At 41.9% G+C, this 15244-nt stretch overlaps 1 protein-coding gene across 10 annotated transcripts in view; it reads left to right on the top strand.

Annotated features, from left to right (window-relative positions):
- Zmym4 (zinc finger MYM-type containing 4) overlaps nucleotides 1–15244 on the top strand; it is a 120493-nt gene that overhangs the window by 100049 nt on the left and 5200 nt on the right. For all 10 annotated transcript variants that reach the window (XM_039110031.2, XM_063287760.1, XM_063287761.1 and 7 more), the window contains 5 exons: nucleotides 2370–2541; nucleotides 2668–2763; nucleotides 7115–7266; nucleotides 12843–12954; nucleotides 14158–14409. In XM_039110031.2, the coding sequence (XP_038965959.1) occupies nucleotides 2370–2541; nucleotides 2668–2763; nucleotides 7115–7266; nucleotides 12843–12954; nucleotides 14158–14409 (784 nt within the window). The remainder of the gene's footprint in view (nucleotides 1–2369; nucleotides 2542–2667; nucleotides 2764–7114; nucleotides 7267–12842; nucleotides 12955–14157; nucleotides 14410–15244) is intronic.

The following is a 15244-nucleotide window of genomic DNA, read 5'->3' as shown; positions in this document are numbered from 1 at the left end:
AAATACATTAATTTTCCTTTAAATGACTTACTTTTTCCTAATATACTCTTTTTATGTAATGCTGGATTAGGTTTGATGGTTTATTAGGGTTTTAAGTTCCTTATTGCCGCTGCCTCCTCAAGTGTTGGGACATGTGCCACCACCACAGCTTACCTTGTGAGAAGGTTTAAATTATACACCTGATGATGGCTTTGGATTTAGATTATCTGGTCTTTTCCATATATCTATATCTCTATATGTATATATGCATATGCATATGCTGGGCATTGAACTCAGGCATGCCACGTGAAACAAGTGCTTCATCATTTGAGCTACATACCCACCACTTTTAATTATTTTTGTTTTGAGACAGGTGGTCAATTCGTTGCCCAGACCACCATTAAGTTCACTGTGTAGATTAACCAAACTTTTACTTTGAGATTCTTCTGAGTCTTGTACTTTTCATGCACAACATTTAGTGAGTTAAGTCTTTGTATGTAACTTGCCAGATTTACTGATGTAAGTGTTCTATATAAATTTGTTTTTAATTTAAGTTATTTTGGTATATAAGTGTTGATCTTTGTACCACATGTATGCTTGGTACCCAGAAATTCCAGAAGAGGGCATTGGAGTCTTTGAACCTCAAGCTGCAGGCAGTTGAATTGCCATGGCCTTTGGAAGAGCAGCCAGCACTTTCACTGCCGTCAATCCAGTCACCAGGATTCTATTTAGATTTTAAGCATCAATTCACAAGTTAAAATCAGCAGTGATGTTTCTTTTTATCTCTACAATGACAGTGTTCTTGGTATTTTAAATTCTTATTTTTTCCTAGTTATTTTAGCTAAAGAATTGCCATTGTTTAAACAGTTTTTTAAAGGGCCAACTTCCATTTTATCAGGTTTTGTTTTTTTTTTTTTTTTTTCCGGAGCTGGGGATCGAACCCAGGGCCTTGCGCTTCCTAGGCAAGCGCTCTACCACTGAGCTAAATCCCCAACCCCTATCAGTTTTTTTAAATCTTTTTATCACATTGGTTTTTCCCTATTTTTTATTTCCTTGTTTAATGTTTTTGCTGGCACACATTAATTATATATAACAATGGATTCCATTATCATATTTTGATACAAGCACATTGTGTATTTAGATGACATTCTCTCCCTCTCCCTCCCTCTCCCTCCCTCTCCCTCTATCCCTCTCCCCCTCTCTTCCCTTCTCTCTCCCTCTCTCCCCCTCTCCCTCACTCCCTCTCCCCCTCTCTTCTTTCCCTCTCTCCCCCAGTACCCTTTCTGGTCCTCATTGCAATAGTTCTCTTCCTCTTGTCAGCTGACTCCTCTTGTTTCATTGTTTGTAGTGACTGATGGGTCACTACATTAAGTTCACCCACAGGAGTAGTAGCCTTTCCCACTCATAAATTGTTCACAATACATAATCTCCTGAAGAGGTGTGGGCCTACATCAGCCTTTCTCTTAATCTTACCCCTTCGCTTTGACCTTTTGGAGACAGGGTAACAACTGTGTAGCCATGGCGAAGTAGATCAGGCTGGCCTCAAAATTGCAAGAATCCACCGGCCTCTGCCTTCCAAGGGCTAAGATCACAGGCGTGTGGGGTCATGGCCGGTCTTCAATATTTTAACACAGAAACTGTAAGTTGTAGATCTTAGGCTTTTAATTCTTGTTTTCTCCCTCCCTCCCTCCCTCCCTTCCTTACTACTTTACTGGGGCCAGTATCCTGAGTTTCACCCATGCCATGTCTGAGTTGGACAACAGAGCTCTTTCACTTTTGCAAAAACTTGTCAGTACTTTGAACATACCTCCTCACAGGGTTTTATGATTTTCATGTCAAATTATAGGATATCTAATTGTAGCTGTAATTTCTTCCTTGATCTATGCAATATTTACAGGTTACTGTTTATGGTTTGGGAAGAGTTTTCTTGACATTCTTTCAGTATTGGCTTTAAGTTTTATTCTTGTGTGAATGATTTCCAGAGGCTTATTTTATAGCTTGGGTTATAACCTATTCAAGTGAGCTAATGATAGAACAGTGGTAATGGTTATATCTTAGTTTCTTGAACGTTGGTAATTCCTGTAGTGGTTTCCTGGAGTTTTCAGAAAGGGTCCTACATCATTTAGACTGGCCTTGAGCTTTTTGTGGGGCTCAGAATGACCTTGTACTTTCCTGGTCCTCTTCCCTCTGCTTCCTCGGGATTGGAACAGGTGTGCATCGCCACGCCTAAATGAACAGGATTGTTTTAAAAAACATTTCATCCCTGAATTCTAAATCTTTATATGACATAAAATATTTTTTCTCAATTAGGATTATTTTCTTTTCTTCTCTGGGAACTTAGACTTTTAAAATTTAAAAATAAGTTGGTTTAATTTTTGGAATTCTCACAGGGGAGGAAGAAGTCTGTCGTACCTGTGGAGCCCAGGAGTCTTATCCAAGGAGCCCTGCAAGGCTGTTCTGTGTCTGGGATGACACTGAAGTATATGTATGGGGTAAATGCCTGGAAGAACTGGGTTCAATGGAAAAATGCCAAGGATGAACAAGGAGATCTGAAGTGTGGGGGTAAGTGCTCACTGTACATTGTGTTCGGATGTGTGGATATAAGAAATGGAATCAAAGATGATTGGACCTTGATTCTACAGAGTCCACTTGATTATTGTTATTTACCTGTCTTATTTTTCTCATCAGGAGGTGAACATGCCTCTGCTAGTCCCTGTTCTGACTCCTTAGGAAGTGCCCAGGACCAGGCTCTCTCTCAAGAATCCTCAGAGCAAGGCTGTAAAGGTAAAGTTTGCTCTGTCTCTTTGCTATAGTTGTTTATACTATTGGGGTTTAAACTTTTGTGTGTGTGAATATTTTGCATGTATGTGTATCTGTGTATCTGGGTTGCATGTGCATGCCCGGTGCATGCAGAAGCCAGAAGAGGGCATTGGATCCCCTAGAAATAGAGCTACAGGCAGTTATGAACTGTCATGTGGGTGCTCAGACAAGAACCTGGGTCCTCTAGAAGAGCAGTCAGTGCTCTTAACCACTGAACCATCTCTCCAGCCCCTAATAATAATGTTGATTTAAAGGAAAGAGGATCAAGAGTTCAGGGTAATTTTCACCTGCACAATGATGTCAAGACCCCCCCCCCCCAAAAGAGAAAGGGTGCTGAATTGAGTTTTAAAATTTGAGATTTTGAGTCCTAAGAGTGATTTTCTATCCCCAGTTGTAGAGATGTTACTATGTATACAACTGATATTGAGTTTATAAAGCATGTTTAATTAATTTTATTTTTTTTCTTTTTTTTTTCGGAGCTGGGGACCGAACCCAGGGCCTTGCGCTTGCTAGGCAAGCGCTCTACCACTGAGCTAAATCCCCAACCCCATTAATTTTATTTTTAAGCTTATAAATAATTCCAAGTAATCTAATGTGTCTATATAATATACTGTATTAAACTATAAGGATTTTATAATACTTTGGATAAAAAAAAATCAAAAAAGACTTGCTGCTCTGTAGAAATAATCCCTGCTGTTCAGATGCCTGTGACTTTAGAAAATGTTAGGATATATTTATGTGTATTCGTGTTTCACCTGCATTCACGCATACATGCGTGCCTGGTGGCTGAGGAGGGCAGAAGAGAAGGTCAGATGCCCTAAACTAGATTTAGAGATGCTTTGAGTTACCACGTAGGCGCTGGAAAATCAAGCCCGGGCCCTCTTCGTCTGCAGAGCAACAGTTGTGCTTATCTGCTGAGTCATCCATCGCCCCAGCCTCAAGGCCCGTAGTGCCTTTTTTTTTTTTTCTTTTTTCTTTTTTTTCCCCCGGAGCTGGGGACCGAACCCAGGGCCTTGCGCTTCCTAGGTAAGCACTCTACCACTGAGCTAAATCCCCAGCCCCCCGTAGTGCCTTTTAATGTTTGCCTTCAGTGCCTCACCATTTGGAGTCAAGGAGTTCAAATATAGCACTCATGTACTATGACTTTTTCTTTTAGACTTTCACAAGTTTTCACTTGTCATTGGATTTGATATGCTAATCTAGACTGTTTTTGTATTTTGTTTTTTATTACTGTGTTGTATACCAATAGATTCAGTATGAATGATGTGAGGTGATTTTTGCTTTTTCTTTTTTTAGTAAAAGAGAGTTTAACTTAGGGCTTACCATTTCAGAGTATTAGAGTCCATGACTGTCACAGTAGGCAGTATGGTGGCAGGCAGGCATGAGTGTTCAGAAAGCCTGTTCCTAGTTACATACCTTGTCCAACAAGACTGCACCCTCTAATGCTTCCCAAAGCATTTTTGATTAAAAAGCAAATTATGTACTTGTAATGTACACTGACACAGAATATTTGTTAAGGTTTCAAAAGGAAGGAAAGAAGGCATACTGATGAAATACTGGACCAAAGCTAGACCAAAACCCAGCAGGGCAAACTTGAATCCTGTAGTTTTGTGTCTGATTTCAGATGGTTTAGACAGCTCCACTCTTCCAGCTTTGTTGATGCCAACTTCTCTCCTGGGCTGATCTCATTTCCTGTCTGCATCTCTGATGGCTCCGGCATCTCGAACATCTGGGGCCTTTCCACTGCAGTCAGGCTTTACTCCCATAACTGTACAAATAGCCTCTCTGGTCCTCCAGGAAGGGACTCCTCTGCCACATGCCTGACCTAAGTGTCTCTCCTTAACAGCAGAGGAAGACTGACATCACAGTCACTCCTGTATCCTTCACGACCAAAGCCAGGACCACATGAACAACACCGCCAAAGCCTGCTGTTTGCTTGGGTGGGGCTGGGCCCCTTGAGTCACCTTTGCTTTCACTCAGTGCTGTCTGTCTGTCAGATATTGTGGTTTGGGCTTGAGATTTTCCAACTATACCTTCTCTCTTACAAGTAGGTGACTATCGGGTTTTGACTTTTATTTTGGTGGCCTGTTTGCTGGTCTTGGAGTTCACCAGTTCTGATCAGAGGAGGCCGTTGCTACTTTGTGCTGTGATGATTCACAGTCTGTGTCAATCAGATGTTAACCTTTGTGCTCTAAAGGGTCTGTAAATGTCCTCTTGGGAGCTTGTGCCTGTACCGTTTCCCTGTTGTATAGCATTCTTCATTGAGAAAACAGAGACCCAGCTGCAATATATCTGTAGTTCCTATATCTTCAGCTATTTGGAGGCAAAGGAATGACCATTATTTGAGTTTGCAAGTTCAATACTTGGCAACTTAGTCAGACCCAAACTTAAAACAAAATGTGGGTGGAAAAATGGTAGGAGTGAAAGAATAAATAAAGTGGCTGAACTTGGGAGGTAGAGAGAGGCAGGCGGATCTCTGAGTTAGACAGAGAAACCCTGTCTCAAAAAACTAAAAAAAAAGAGACACACACGAGGGGTGGGGGTGGGGGTGGTGACACAGATACCCAGACTGGTAATATTGTTGGAGATTACCTGGTCTCAGTTGATAGGCACAGGAACTGTCCAGCTGTTTCTACTTACTTTTCCACAGAATCTGCAGAATATCTGTTACTCTCCAGATATGCTGCGTACAGGGACGGTCTTAGGGTCCTCCCTTCCCTTGTCAGAGCCAGCGTGAAAGAATCCCAGGTGTATCTTTGGGAAGTGTCAGCCTGTTGGGATGCAGAAAGCAGCGTGTTCCAGTGGGCCCTGTACAGACAGCGTAACTTCTGCTGGAAACGGTGATTTTCATCTTAGTGTAGCACATGAAACTCAGGCTTGGCCCTAATTTGTTTATATTTTCTTCCTGTTCCCCAGTTTATCTGACCATTTCACTTAATGACCTAGCAGCAGCAGTACTGTATTCTAGCTGTGTTTCTAGGAGCATGATGGTGTTCTGTGTCATTTGAAATACCCTGTACTAATAAATTCTGAGAGAGGGGAAGCTGTGCAGCACTTCTCTGCAGATCTCACCAGTGCCTTTAATACACAGTAAGCCTGGGAATACTTTGACTTCTTCAGAAGTAGGTACAGTGTTAGGTTTTTCAAATTTACTTGGTCTTAGTAGAAACCCAGTTTTCTCCAATTCCCATATAGAACCATATTTCACATATCTGAAGCTGGTCTTGAGCATGTGTTCTTGTTCGTTCTCTCTCTCTCTCTCTCTCTCTCTCTCTCTCTCTCTCTCTCTCTGTGTGTGTGTGTGTGTGTGTGTGTGTGTGTGTGTGTGTGTGGTGTGTGTGTGTGTCCTCAAACTCCTGATCCTCCTGCCTGTGCTGGGATTGCAGTCATGTGCCACCATGACAGTTTATTTTTGGGCTTGGGATTGAACTTAGGGCCTTGTGCATACAAGCAAGCTCTCTCACTGCTGCAGTGAAGCCCCAATCCAGGAAAAGTGTTACTGAATGTTGTTTTCTGGGAAATCTTTTGCATCTTCAAATTGGCATTCTTTACCTGGCTGCCTTTTAAATCTTCACTTTTTGTGCTGTATCCCTATGTTGCTTCCTTCAGACTCTTAACTGGACTCTTCCCTGTTAGATCTCTCTTTCTGTCTCTCTGTATCTTTGTTTCTCTCTATGTGTCTCTGTTTCTGTCTGTCTCCCTCTCCTCACTATGTATCCCTGGCTGTCCAGAATTTGCTGTGTACACAAGACACAAGAAACTGAACTCAAACTTAAAAGACATCTGCCTGCTTCTCCCTCTTTTTTTTTTTTCTTTTCTTTTCTTTTTTTTCCGGAGCTGGGGACCAAACCCAGGGCCTTGCACTTGCTAGCAAGCGCTCTACCACTGAGCTAAATCCCCAACCCCCTGCTTCTCCCTCTTGAGCGCTGGGATTAAAAGCATACACCATTACACCCAACTTCTTTTGTTTACTTTCATAAAGTCCTAGTTAATCAAGACTTCAGTCATGCATAGTACCTGGTACACTACCGTGAGCAGTAAACCGTCTTCATTTCTCTACTGGAAAAACAGAATCTGTTCTTTGTTTTTTTGACTCTGCACAGTCTTTTTCTGTGTAGCCCAGGCTAGTCTAAACCTCAGAATCCTCCTGCTTCCGCATCTTAAGAACTCAGACAACGGGTGTGTGCTGTCATGATTTGTTTACAATGTCTTTGTGATCCAGTACAGTGTTTGGGGCTTGATGGTGCTGATGTTGACGCAGTAAACAGTAGACTTTTAAGTTAATGTTTCAGATGTGTTTTTTCCCTTTCCACAGTCCGCTCTATGAAACTGAAGGAAGATATTCTGTCCTGCACTTTTTCTGAGCTGAGTCTGGGCTTATGCCAGTTTATCCAAGAGGTGCGGAGACCCAATGGTGAAAAGTATGACCCAGACAGCATCTTATACCTGTGCCTTGGAATTCAGCAGGTACCAGTTTCTATAATTACACGTTTGATTGTGGTTTCATCCCCTGAGATAACTTCTGAACTAAGTTGAAAACAAATGTATACTGTCATTTAGTTTGCTGTAAACTTTTTTTAGGGAACAACTGCCCCAATTTAAAAGTCTAAACATATAGCCCTTCATAATCTAAATTGAGAAATCAGAAAGAAGGGGTTGTGTATTTTACAGGTAAACGAAGAAAAAGTGTGTAAATAGCAGTCTACCTAGAAGTAGCTATGGCTGTCTAAATGCTCTTTCGACGTACAGAGTACATAACAGATAGAGGAACCCTTCCATCTGCAACAATCAGTTGTCCAAGAGAAGAGTTTAGCAGCGACAGGCAATGCACACTTTCCACAGCAATTTTGAGTATAGGATTTAGGAATGTTTCCTCCTATTTCCCCTAATTTTTATTTAAGAAATTTTTATTCAGTATTTCTTCAACATTTGTATATGGCTAGACTGGTTTGGTTCATGCTTCTATAATTCTAGTACTGGAGATACTGAGATAGTGGGATTACAAGTTTGGGAGCAATTACATAGTCACAAATCTAAACCACCCGTTCCAGTTAAGTTTGAACTGTTTGTCAGTTACTAGATATAGACGGTGCTCACCAAGTGTGAGAGGTAAGTAGATAGAGGTAATCATAGCACTGAGCATATGGTTTAACCGTCAGTTTACTTATAAGTTAGAATGTGGGTACAGTAGCGTATGCCTGCAATCTCATCTTAGGAGGATGGAGCAGCACAACTGCAAGTTCACGACGGCCACATAGTGAGACTTCATTTCAAACAAAGTAACGTCCAGTGACACAGTCAGTAAACAAAAGTACAAGTCATCTGTGTACTATGTAATGACGTAGTGGTACAAATTTACAACAGGAAGTAAAAATGTATGCAGTGGTAATTGTCTCTGTGTGATATAAATCTGACTTTCTTTTTTTTTTTTAAAGATTTATTCATTTATTATATATAAGTACACTGTAGCTGTCTTCAGACACACCAGAAGAGGGCATCAGGTCTCCTTACAGATGGTTGTGAGCCACCATGTGGTTGCTGGGATTTGAACTCAGGACCTCTGGAAGAGCAGTCGGGTGCTCTTAACCACTGAGCCATCTCTCCAGCCCCTAAATCTGACTTTCTTAAACAAGTGGATATTTTGGTCTGGTTTTTCTTTTTTTTGGAGCTGGGGACCAAACCCAGGGCCTTGCGCTTGCTAGGCAAGCGCTCTACCACTGAGCTAAATCCCCAACCCCTGTTTTGTTTTTAATTACAAAAGTAAATGCCAAGTTGGGTAGCCCACATCTATTACCCCATAACTGAGGACGCAGGGGCAAAGGATCTCTGAGTTTGTGTAGCTCTAGGATAATCAGTACTACACAGACCTATCTCAAAACCAAAAGTAGGGAGCTTGCAATCTGGAGAGATGGCTTAGCAGTTAAGAACACCACTGCTCTTCTACAGGTCCTAACTTCTTCCCAGGCACATGTGCATGCCTTTTGCCCTCAGGGATCAGAAGAGGTCTGGTAAATCCCCTGCAACCGAAGTTACAGACGGTTGTGAGCTGCCATTTAGGTGCTCTTAACTGCTGAACCATCTCTCCAGCTCCTCATTAATTATTTTTGCTTTGCTTTGCTGTGTGTATCTATGCCTCTGTCTGTCTGAGAGAGAATGCGAGAGGGGGGTATGTATGTGTACATGTGTGCACACGCGTGGGGGTGCACATACATGCCCTGGATGTCAGGTATCTCCCTGCATTACTCGGCTTTATTCCCTTGAGACAGAGGATCTCACCAAATTGTGATGTTTGAATTAGACTGACTTTACCATCCAATTCCAGGGGCTGCATGTCTCCACAGGCCTGTCTGGCCACGCCTCTCTTGGACTGCTGTGGTGTGGGGGATTCAAACTTATGCTTGTTCAGCAAGTGTTTTATCCATCCACTAAGCCATATCTTCCCTGCGCCCACCTCCCCCCACCCCCCATCCTGCTTCACTTAGTTCTTATTTAGCACAATAGGGTACTTAGTTGTTTCTTTCAGTGAAGGATATCCTTTAGATTAGTTTTAATCTCTCTCTCTCTCTCTCTCTCTCTCTCTCTCTCTCAAAGATTTATTTATTTATTTTATTATATATAAGTACACTGTAGCTATCTTCAGACACACCAGAAGAGGGCATCAGATCTCATTACAGATGGTTGTGAGCCACCATGTGGTTGCTGGGATTTGAACTCAGGACCCCTGGAAGAGGAGTCAGTGCTCTTGATCTCTGAGCCATCTCAGCCATCTCTCTAGCCCCCTCCCTTCTTCCCTCCCTCCCTCCCTCCCTTCCTTCCTTCCTTCCTTCCTTCCTTCCTTCCTTCCTTCCTTCCTTCCTTCCTTTCAAAGAGAGCAGAAAGGATCATGGGAAGTTTGAGGCCAGCCTGGTATGTATAATTTAGCTTCAAGACTGCTGGGCTCCTAGTGACCAAACCTCAGGAATTGCTTGCATAGCAGATGCTTTAAAAACAGCATCTCGGTCCTCTAAATTTATTTTTCAAAACAGGGAAACATAAAACTTATATATTAATGCAGTATCAGTCTCCCTCATTTTCTCTCAGATAGAGAGAGGCATAGACACACGCAGCAAAGCAAAGTAAAAAATGGTTAATGAGGCGCTGGAGAGATGGTTCGGTAGTTAAGAGTAATTGATATTCTTGCAATAGACCTGGACTCAGTTCCCAGCACCTAAATGGCAATATCTACAAATTCATATTGCAGATCAAGTATAATTATCTCTTTGAGCCTTTATAATTTCCTTATGGTACAAATGTTAAAATTCTCTCCCCCACTTTTTGAAAAGAACTTTATTCGTTTATTTTGTGACAGGTGTGTTACAATGCATTTTGTAAAGGCCAAAGAACAATTTGTGGGGATCTGTTCTCTCCTACTGTGTGGGTCCTGAGAGTTAAACTGAGGTCATTAGTTTGACAACTAGGGCCTTTACCTCCTGAGCAATCTTCCTGGTTTGTCTTGTTTTTTCTTCATCTTTTGAAATGTACAGCATATTACTATCATCTGTACTCCCTTCTATGTCACAACACTCCAGAAAATCTGCTTCTAACTAGCTGAACATTCACAGTTTGAAAGCCACAAAAAATGAGAACATTTTGTGTTTTTCTTCCTGTACTAAGCATTTTTCAGTCAGCATAATATTTTCTAAGCCTAGTCATGTTATTTACTTAAAATGACCACATTCAGGCTGGAGAGATGACTCAGTGGTTAAGAGCACTGACTGCTCTTCCAGAGGTCCTGAGTTCAGTTCCCAGCAACCGCATGGTGGCTCACAACCATCTGTGATGGGATCTGGTGCCCTCTTCTGGTGTGTCTGAAGACAGCAACAGTGTACTTATATAAATAAAATAAATAAATCTTAAAAAAAAAAAAAAAGTGCCCCGACTGTTCTTCCAGAGGTCCTAAGTTCAATTCCCAGCAACCACATGGTAGCTCGCAACCATCTGTAACAGGATCTAATGCCCTCTTCTGCTGTGTCTGAAGACAGCTACTTATATATAATAAGTGAATAAATCTTTTTAAAAAAATGGCCACAGTCTCTAATTTTAAAGGCTGATGGTATTGTACTGTACATGGGTACCTCCTTTTGTTTCATCTGTTTATGTACATTATATTAATTTTTCTCATCTCTGTGACAACATAGTTGACAGCAGTAACTCTGCAGGAAGGTTTATATTGGCACAGTTCGGAGTCTGCAGTCACTGTAATAGCTAAAGTGTGGTGGTGGGAGCTTTTGGCTTTCTTTTTAAAGATTTATTCATTTATTATATGTACACTGTAGCTGTCTTCAGACACACCAGAAGAGGGCATCGGATCTCTTTACAGATGGTTGTGAGCCACCATGTGGTTGCTGGGAATTGAACTCAGGACCTCTGGAAGAATAGCCAGTGCTCTTAACCTCTGAGCTATCTCTCCAGCCCCCTTATGGCTTCTTCTTACCCTGACCACTTAGACAGCTCCAGCCAGAAGCTGAGCGTGGGCTGTTAACAACAAAAGGTCTGCCTGGTAGGCCCCATGTCTCAAAGTGTTTCACAACCTCCCAAAACAGTACCCATCAGCTGTAGACCATGTTTCCAAACACACAAGTATATGGGACCATTTCACATTCAGACAACACACACTGGTTGACTTCATATTTGAGTTGTGGGTAATATTGGAGTGAACCTAGAGTTCTAACAGAAGGCTGGAGAGAAGACTCAGTCATGAAAGTGTCTGCTGCATAAGCTTGAGTTTAGATTCTCAGAACCCATGTAGAGCTGGCATGGTGTCTGCCTGTACCTCAGCACTGGGGAGGCAGACTCTGACATACAGAACGTGATCAGAGTCCATAAGAGCTCTTTTTTTTTTTCCCCCACCAAATAAAATGTAGAAGTGAATGAGGAAACTCATCCAACAATGACATCTGATCTGGATGTGCAGGATGATCAGGGCATCCTGAAACTGGAGTTGCAGGTGGTTGTGAATGGAATTGAACCTGGATCCTCCACAAGGGCAGTGAGGGCTGAGCCGTCCGTCTCCTCAGCCTTTACAGGGATATTTTGAGGTCATTTATTTGATCTTGAGTGATTTGTTGCCTTACCAGCAGTATAGAGAATCATGTCCATTTGTTCTGTACTACTATATTTAATTTGCATGAAATATGTTTTAAAAAATATGTTTAAAAATGAGTTTACTATGTGGCATGCACAGGCCATCTGCTCACATGGTAGAGGGGCGAAGCCAAACTTACTCCTTTTGTAAGCGCTGGGCTGTTCTCTAGTCCAAGTGTTTTAACCTTTATGATGGTTTTTTAACTTCCTACTTGGGTGGTCCAGTGCCATTTTGGAGAAAAAGGACTTTGTTGTCCATGTCCCACAACCTACTGAGCTCACGTTGGCTCTGACCACTTGTTCGTTGTAAGCGCATATATGTGAACCTGTCATCTGAAGGGAGAGGTGGTGTTTGACTCTATTTCCTGTGTGAATGGTTGATATTTTTCTCTGGCATAGTTCTGGTTAGGGCTTTCAACACAGTGTTGAATGGGAGTGGCAAGGACTAACATTCATATCTCATTCCTTACCCAGGATGGAGACCTCTTTAAAACTGTGCATCTTTTATATATTACTGTATTTACAAATGTGCATTTCGTAAGATTAAAATACCCTGCATTTTCCTGCTGGTTGGCTTTGTTGGCTGAGTTTTAGTCTGTCTTCTGTTTTTGAAACGTGGGAAATGACTTTGTTAAAAGGACAGAAACAGAGGCTAGGGGTTGAGTTCAGTGGTCAGTGCTTATCTTGAATCTTGCATATGAACTTTATTTTGCAAATTCAGTGCCAAGTATGGTTCCAGTTTCCATGCAAGAGCCTTGGACTTGAACCCTGGTGTTCTAACCTGCAGTATAGGCTTAGAAGCTATGCAGGACAGACAGGAGTAGAAGAGGCTGTCCTTAAAAGACAAAACCATTTTTTAAAATGTTTGCTAAACTTGAACTTTCTTTATACCGGTATGTGTTCCTTCTTTTATCTTTTAGTACCTGTTTGAAAATGGTAGAATAGATAACATTTTTACGGAGCCCTATTCCAGATTTATGATTGAACTTACCAAACTCTTGAAAATATGGGAGCCTACAATACTTCCTAATGGTAAGGGGATTGTTTTTAATTATTTTCTGATATACTTGTATAAATTGATTTCTAAATATTTCCTATGTTGCAATATAATCTGTTTTGAGTAATTCAGTTCCGCTTTTAAGGACGGAGTCTTAGATTTATCGCCGAGCACTTACTGTCAACAGTTGGTTATGAAACTAATGTACAGTGGGGATTAGAGCGTTTTGTCTGATAGCATCATGAAAGCTGAATACTAGTCACTACGGATTTACCCAGTGCATTCCATCATGCACAGGTGATCTTTTCAGAGTCTTGGTGATCTGTACTTGTTTTACCCCTTGTTAGAAAAGTTCACTCGCACTCTCGGGCTGCTGTGACTGGAGAAGTTAGGGTAATAACATGAATGTGTCCTTGCTGTTAAGTTCTGGAGAACCTGTGAAGCATTCTAAGCCACGTGCTGTTTTGATGAATTTAACAGAGAGGCAGCTGGCAACATAGATTTAGAAGTAATAAAGTCATGTTCATGGATGGTCTCCCAAGAATAGAATATAGAAGCAGCAACAGAGAGAATTGAGAGAGCATTGGGTTAGACCTGAACTGAGGGACATGGAGAATCCTCTACAAGGAACAATACAGTTTGTTAAGACCTTGGCCTTTTCAATACGAATTCCAATCAGTCCTGAGGTGCATGGCTGTTAGTGCAAGTTAAGAATGGGTGGGCAGGAGAGAGGTACATGTGCTCCCCAGTGACTGTGGCTAAACAGAAGGAACTGACTAAACATGAATCTGATGGGCTGGCCAGTAGCTGCTTAACTCCCTGTGGACCAAATCTGGCTTTGTCCTGGTTCTGTCTGAGCTAATAAAAAAAAATTGTTTTTATTATTTTTATTTACTTTTTTATCCTAATATCTTCCTCCTTCTAGTCCCTCCCTCTCACCTCCCCATTTATGAAACTTATGAAACATGAAAATTGCATGAAATTCAAGTACGTCTATAAATAAGCCTTACTGTCTATGGCTCTTTGCTTTCTTCAACAAAAAGTTGTTCAAAGAAAGTGGCCTTCTCAGGAACGACTAAAAACTGCCATGGAGGGCTGGGTCTGTCTAGCTAGAGTGCTGTTCTCCTGGGCTGCTTCTGTGTACCCACAGAGAAGGGGTGGGAGAGCAGGACTCGTTGTCCTCCTGTGCTCCTCTGTGGAAGCGGGGATTATATGGCTGCTGTTGTCCACCCCGCTAGGTTACATGTTCTCCCGCATCGAAGAAGAGCACCTGTGGGAGTGTAAGCAGCTGGGTGCCTACTCGCCCATTGTCCTGTTGAACACCCTCCTGTTTTTCAATACCAAATACTTCCAACTGAAGAATGTCACCGAGCACTTGAAGCTCTCCTTTGCCCACGTGATGAGGCGGACCAGGACTCTGAAGTACAGTACCAAGATGACGTACCTGAGGTTCTTCCCGCCGCCGCCACAGAAGCAAGAGTCGGAGCCAGGTGTGTGCTTGGAGTGCTGATGCGGCCGTCACTGAAGGTCATGGACGGCATGCGGAAACTTGCTTTTTTTTTTTTTTAAAGATTTATTTATTTATTATATATAAGTCCACTGTAGCTGTCTTCAGACACACCAGAAGAGGGCGTCGGATTTCATTACAGATGGTTGTGAGCCACCATGTGGTTGCTGGGATTTGAACTCAGGACCTCTGGAAGAGCAGTCAGTGCTCTTAACCGCTGAGCCATTTCTCCAGCCCCGAAATTTGCTTTTAACACTTGAATGTTTTTCTGTTTCTGAGTATGTACAAGTTCTCAAAATGAGAGGACTCTTGGTTTGTTGTAATTTTATTAACTTAAGTTAGAAATGCTGACTTAATTGTGTAGTGCCCCCTAATTTAGTTGGGTAGATCACAAATAGTCAACATTTAAAACTTACCAAGGTGTTTAAATCTGTAACCATGGCGATGAGGTCACCGCTTCCAGGTGCCAGTCAGCAGTTAACAGTTAAAAGAACATGCCTGGCTTTTAATCTGGTGGGCTCTTTGTTTTTGACCTCTCGCTTTAGTTAGCATCTTTTAGTCAGTTCTCAAGTTCTAAAGAACCCAGAAGCTGGCCTAAAGCAGGCTGCTGCTGCGGCTTCACTAAGTGGATCGAGATCATGCGTTTCAGAAACAGACTAAGTGACTCTGTGTCTTCAACGTCTGAAAAATACTGCTATCGTAGAACTAAAATTAAACTTTTGGTCCGTGTTTGGTTCTGGTCTTTTTAGGCCTTGCCTTAGTATATAGTAGCTCAGGCTATCCTTGACCTCATAACCCTCTTAAATCAGCCTTCCTGA

Source organism: Rattus norvegicus, chromosome 5, assembly GCF_036323735.1.
Source record: "Rattus norvegicus strain BN/NHsdMcwi chromosome 5, GRCr8, whole genome shotgun sequence".
Taxonomy (NCBI): domain Eukaryota; kingdom Metazoa; phylum Chordata; class Mammalia; order Rodentia; family Muridae; genus Rattus; species Rattus norvegicus.
This window is presented reverse-complemented; position numbering and strand designations above follow the sequence as displayed.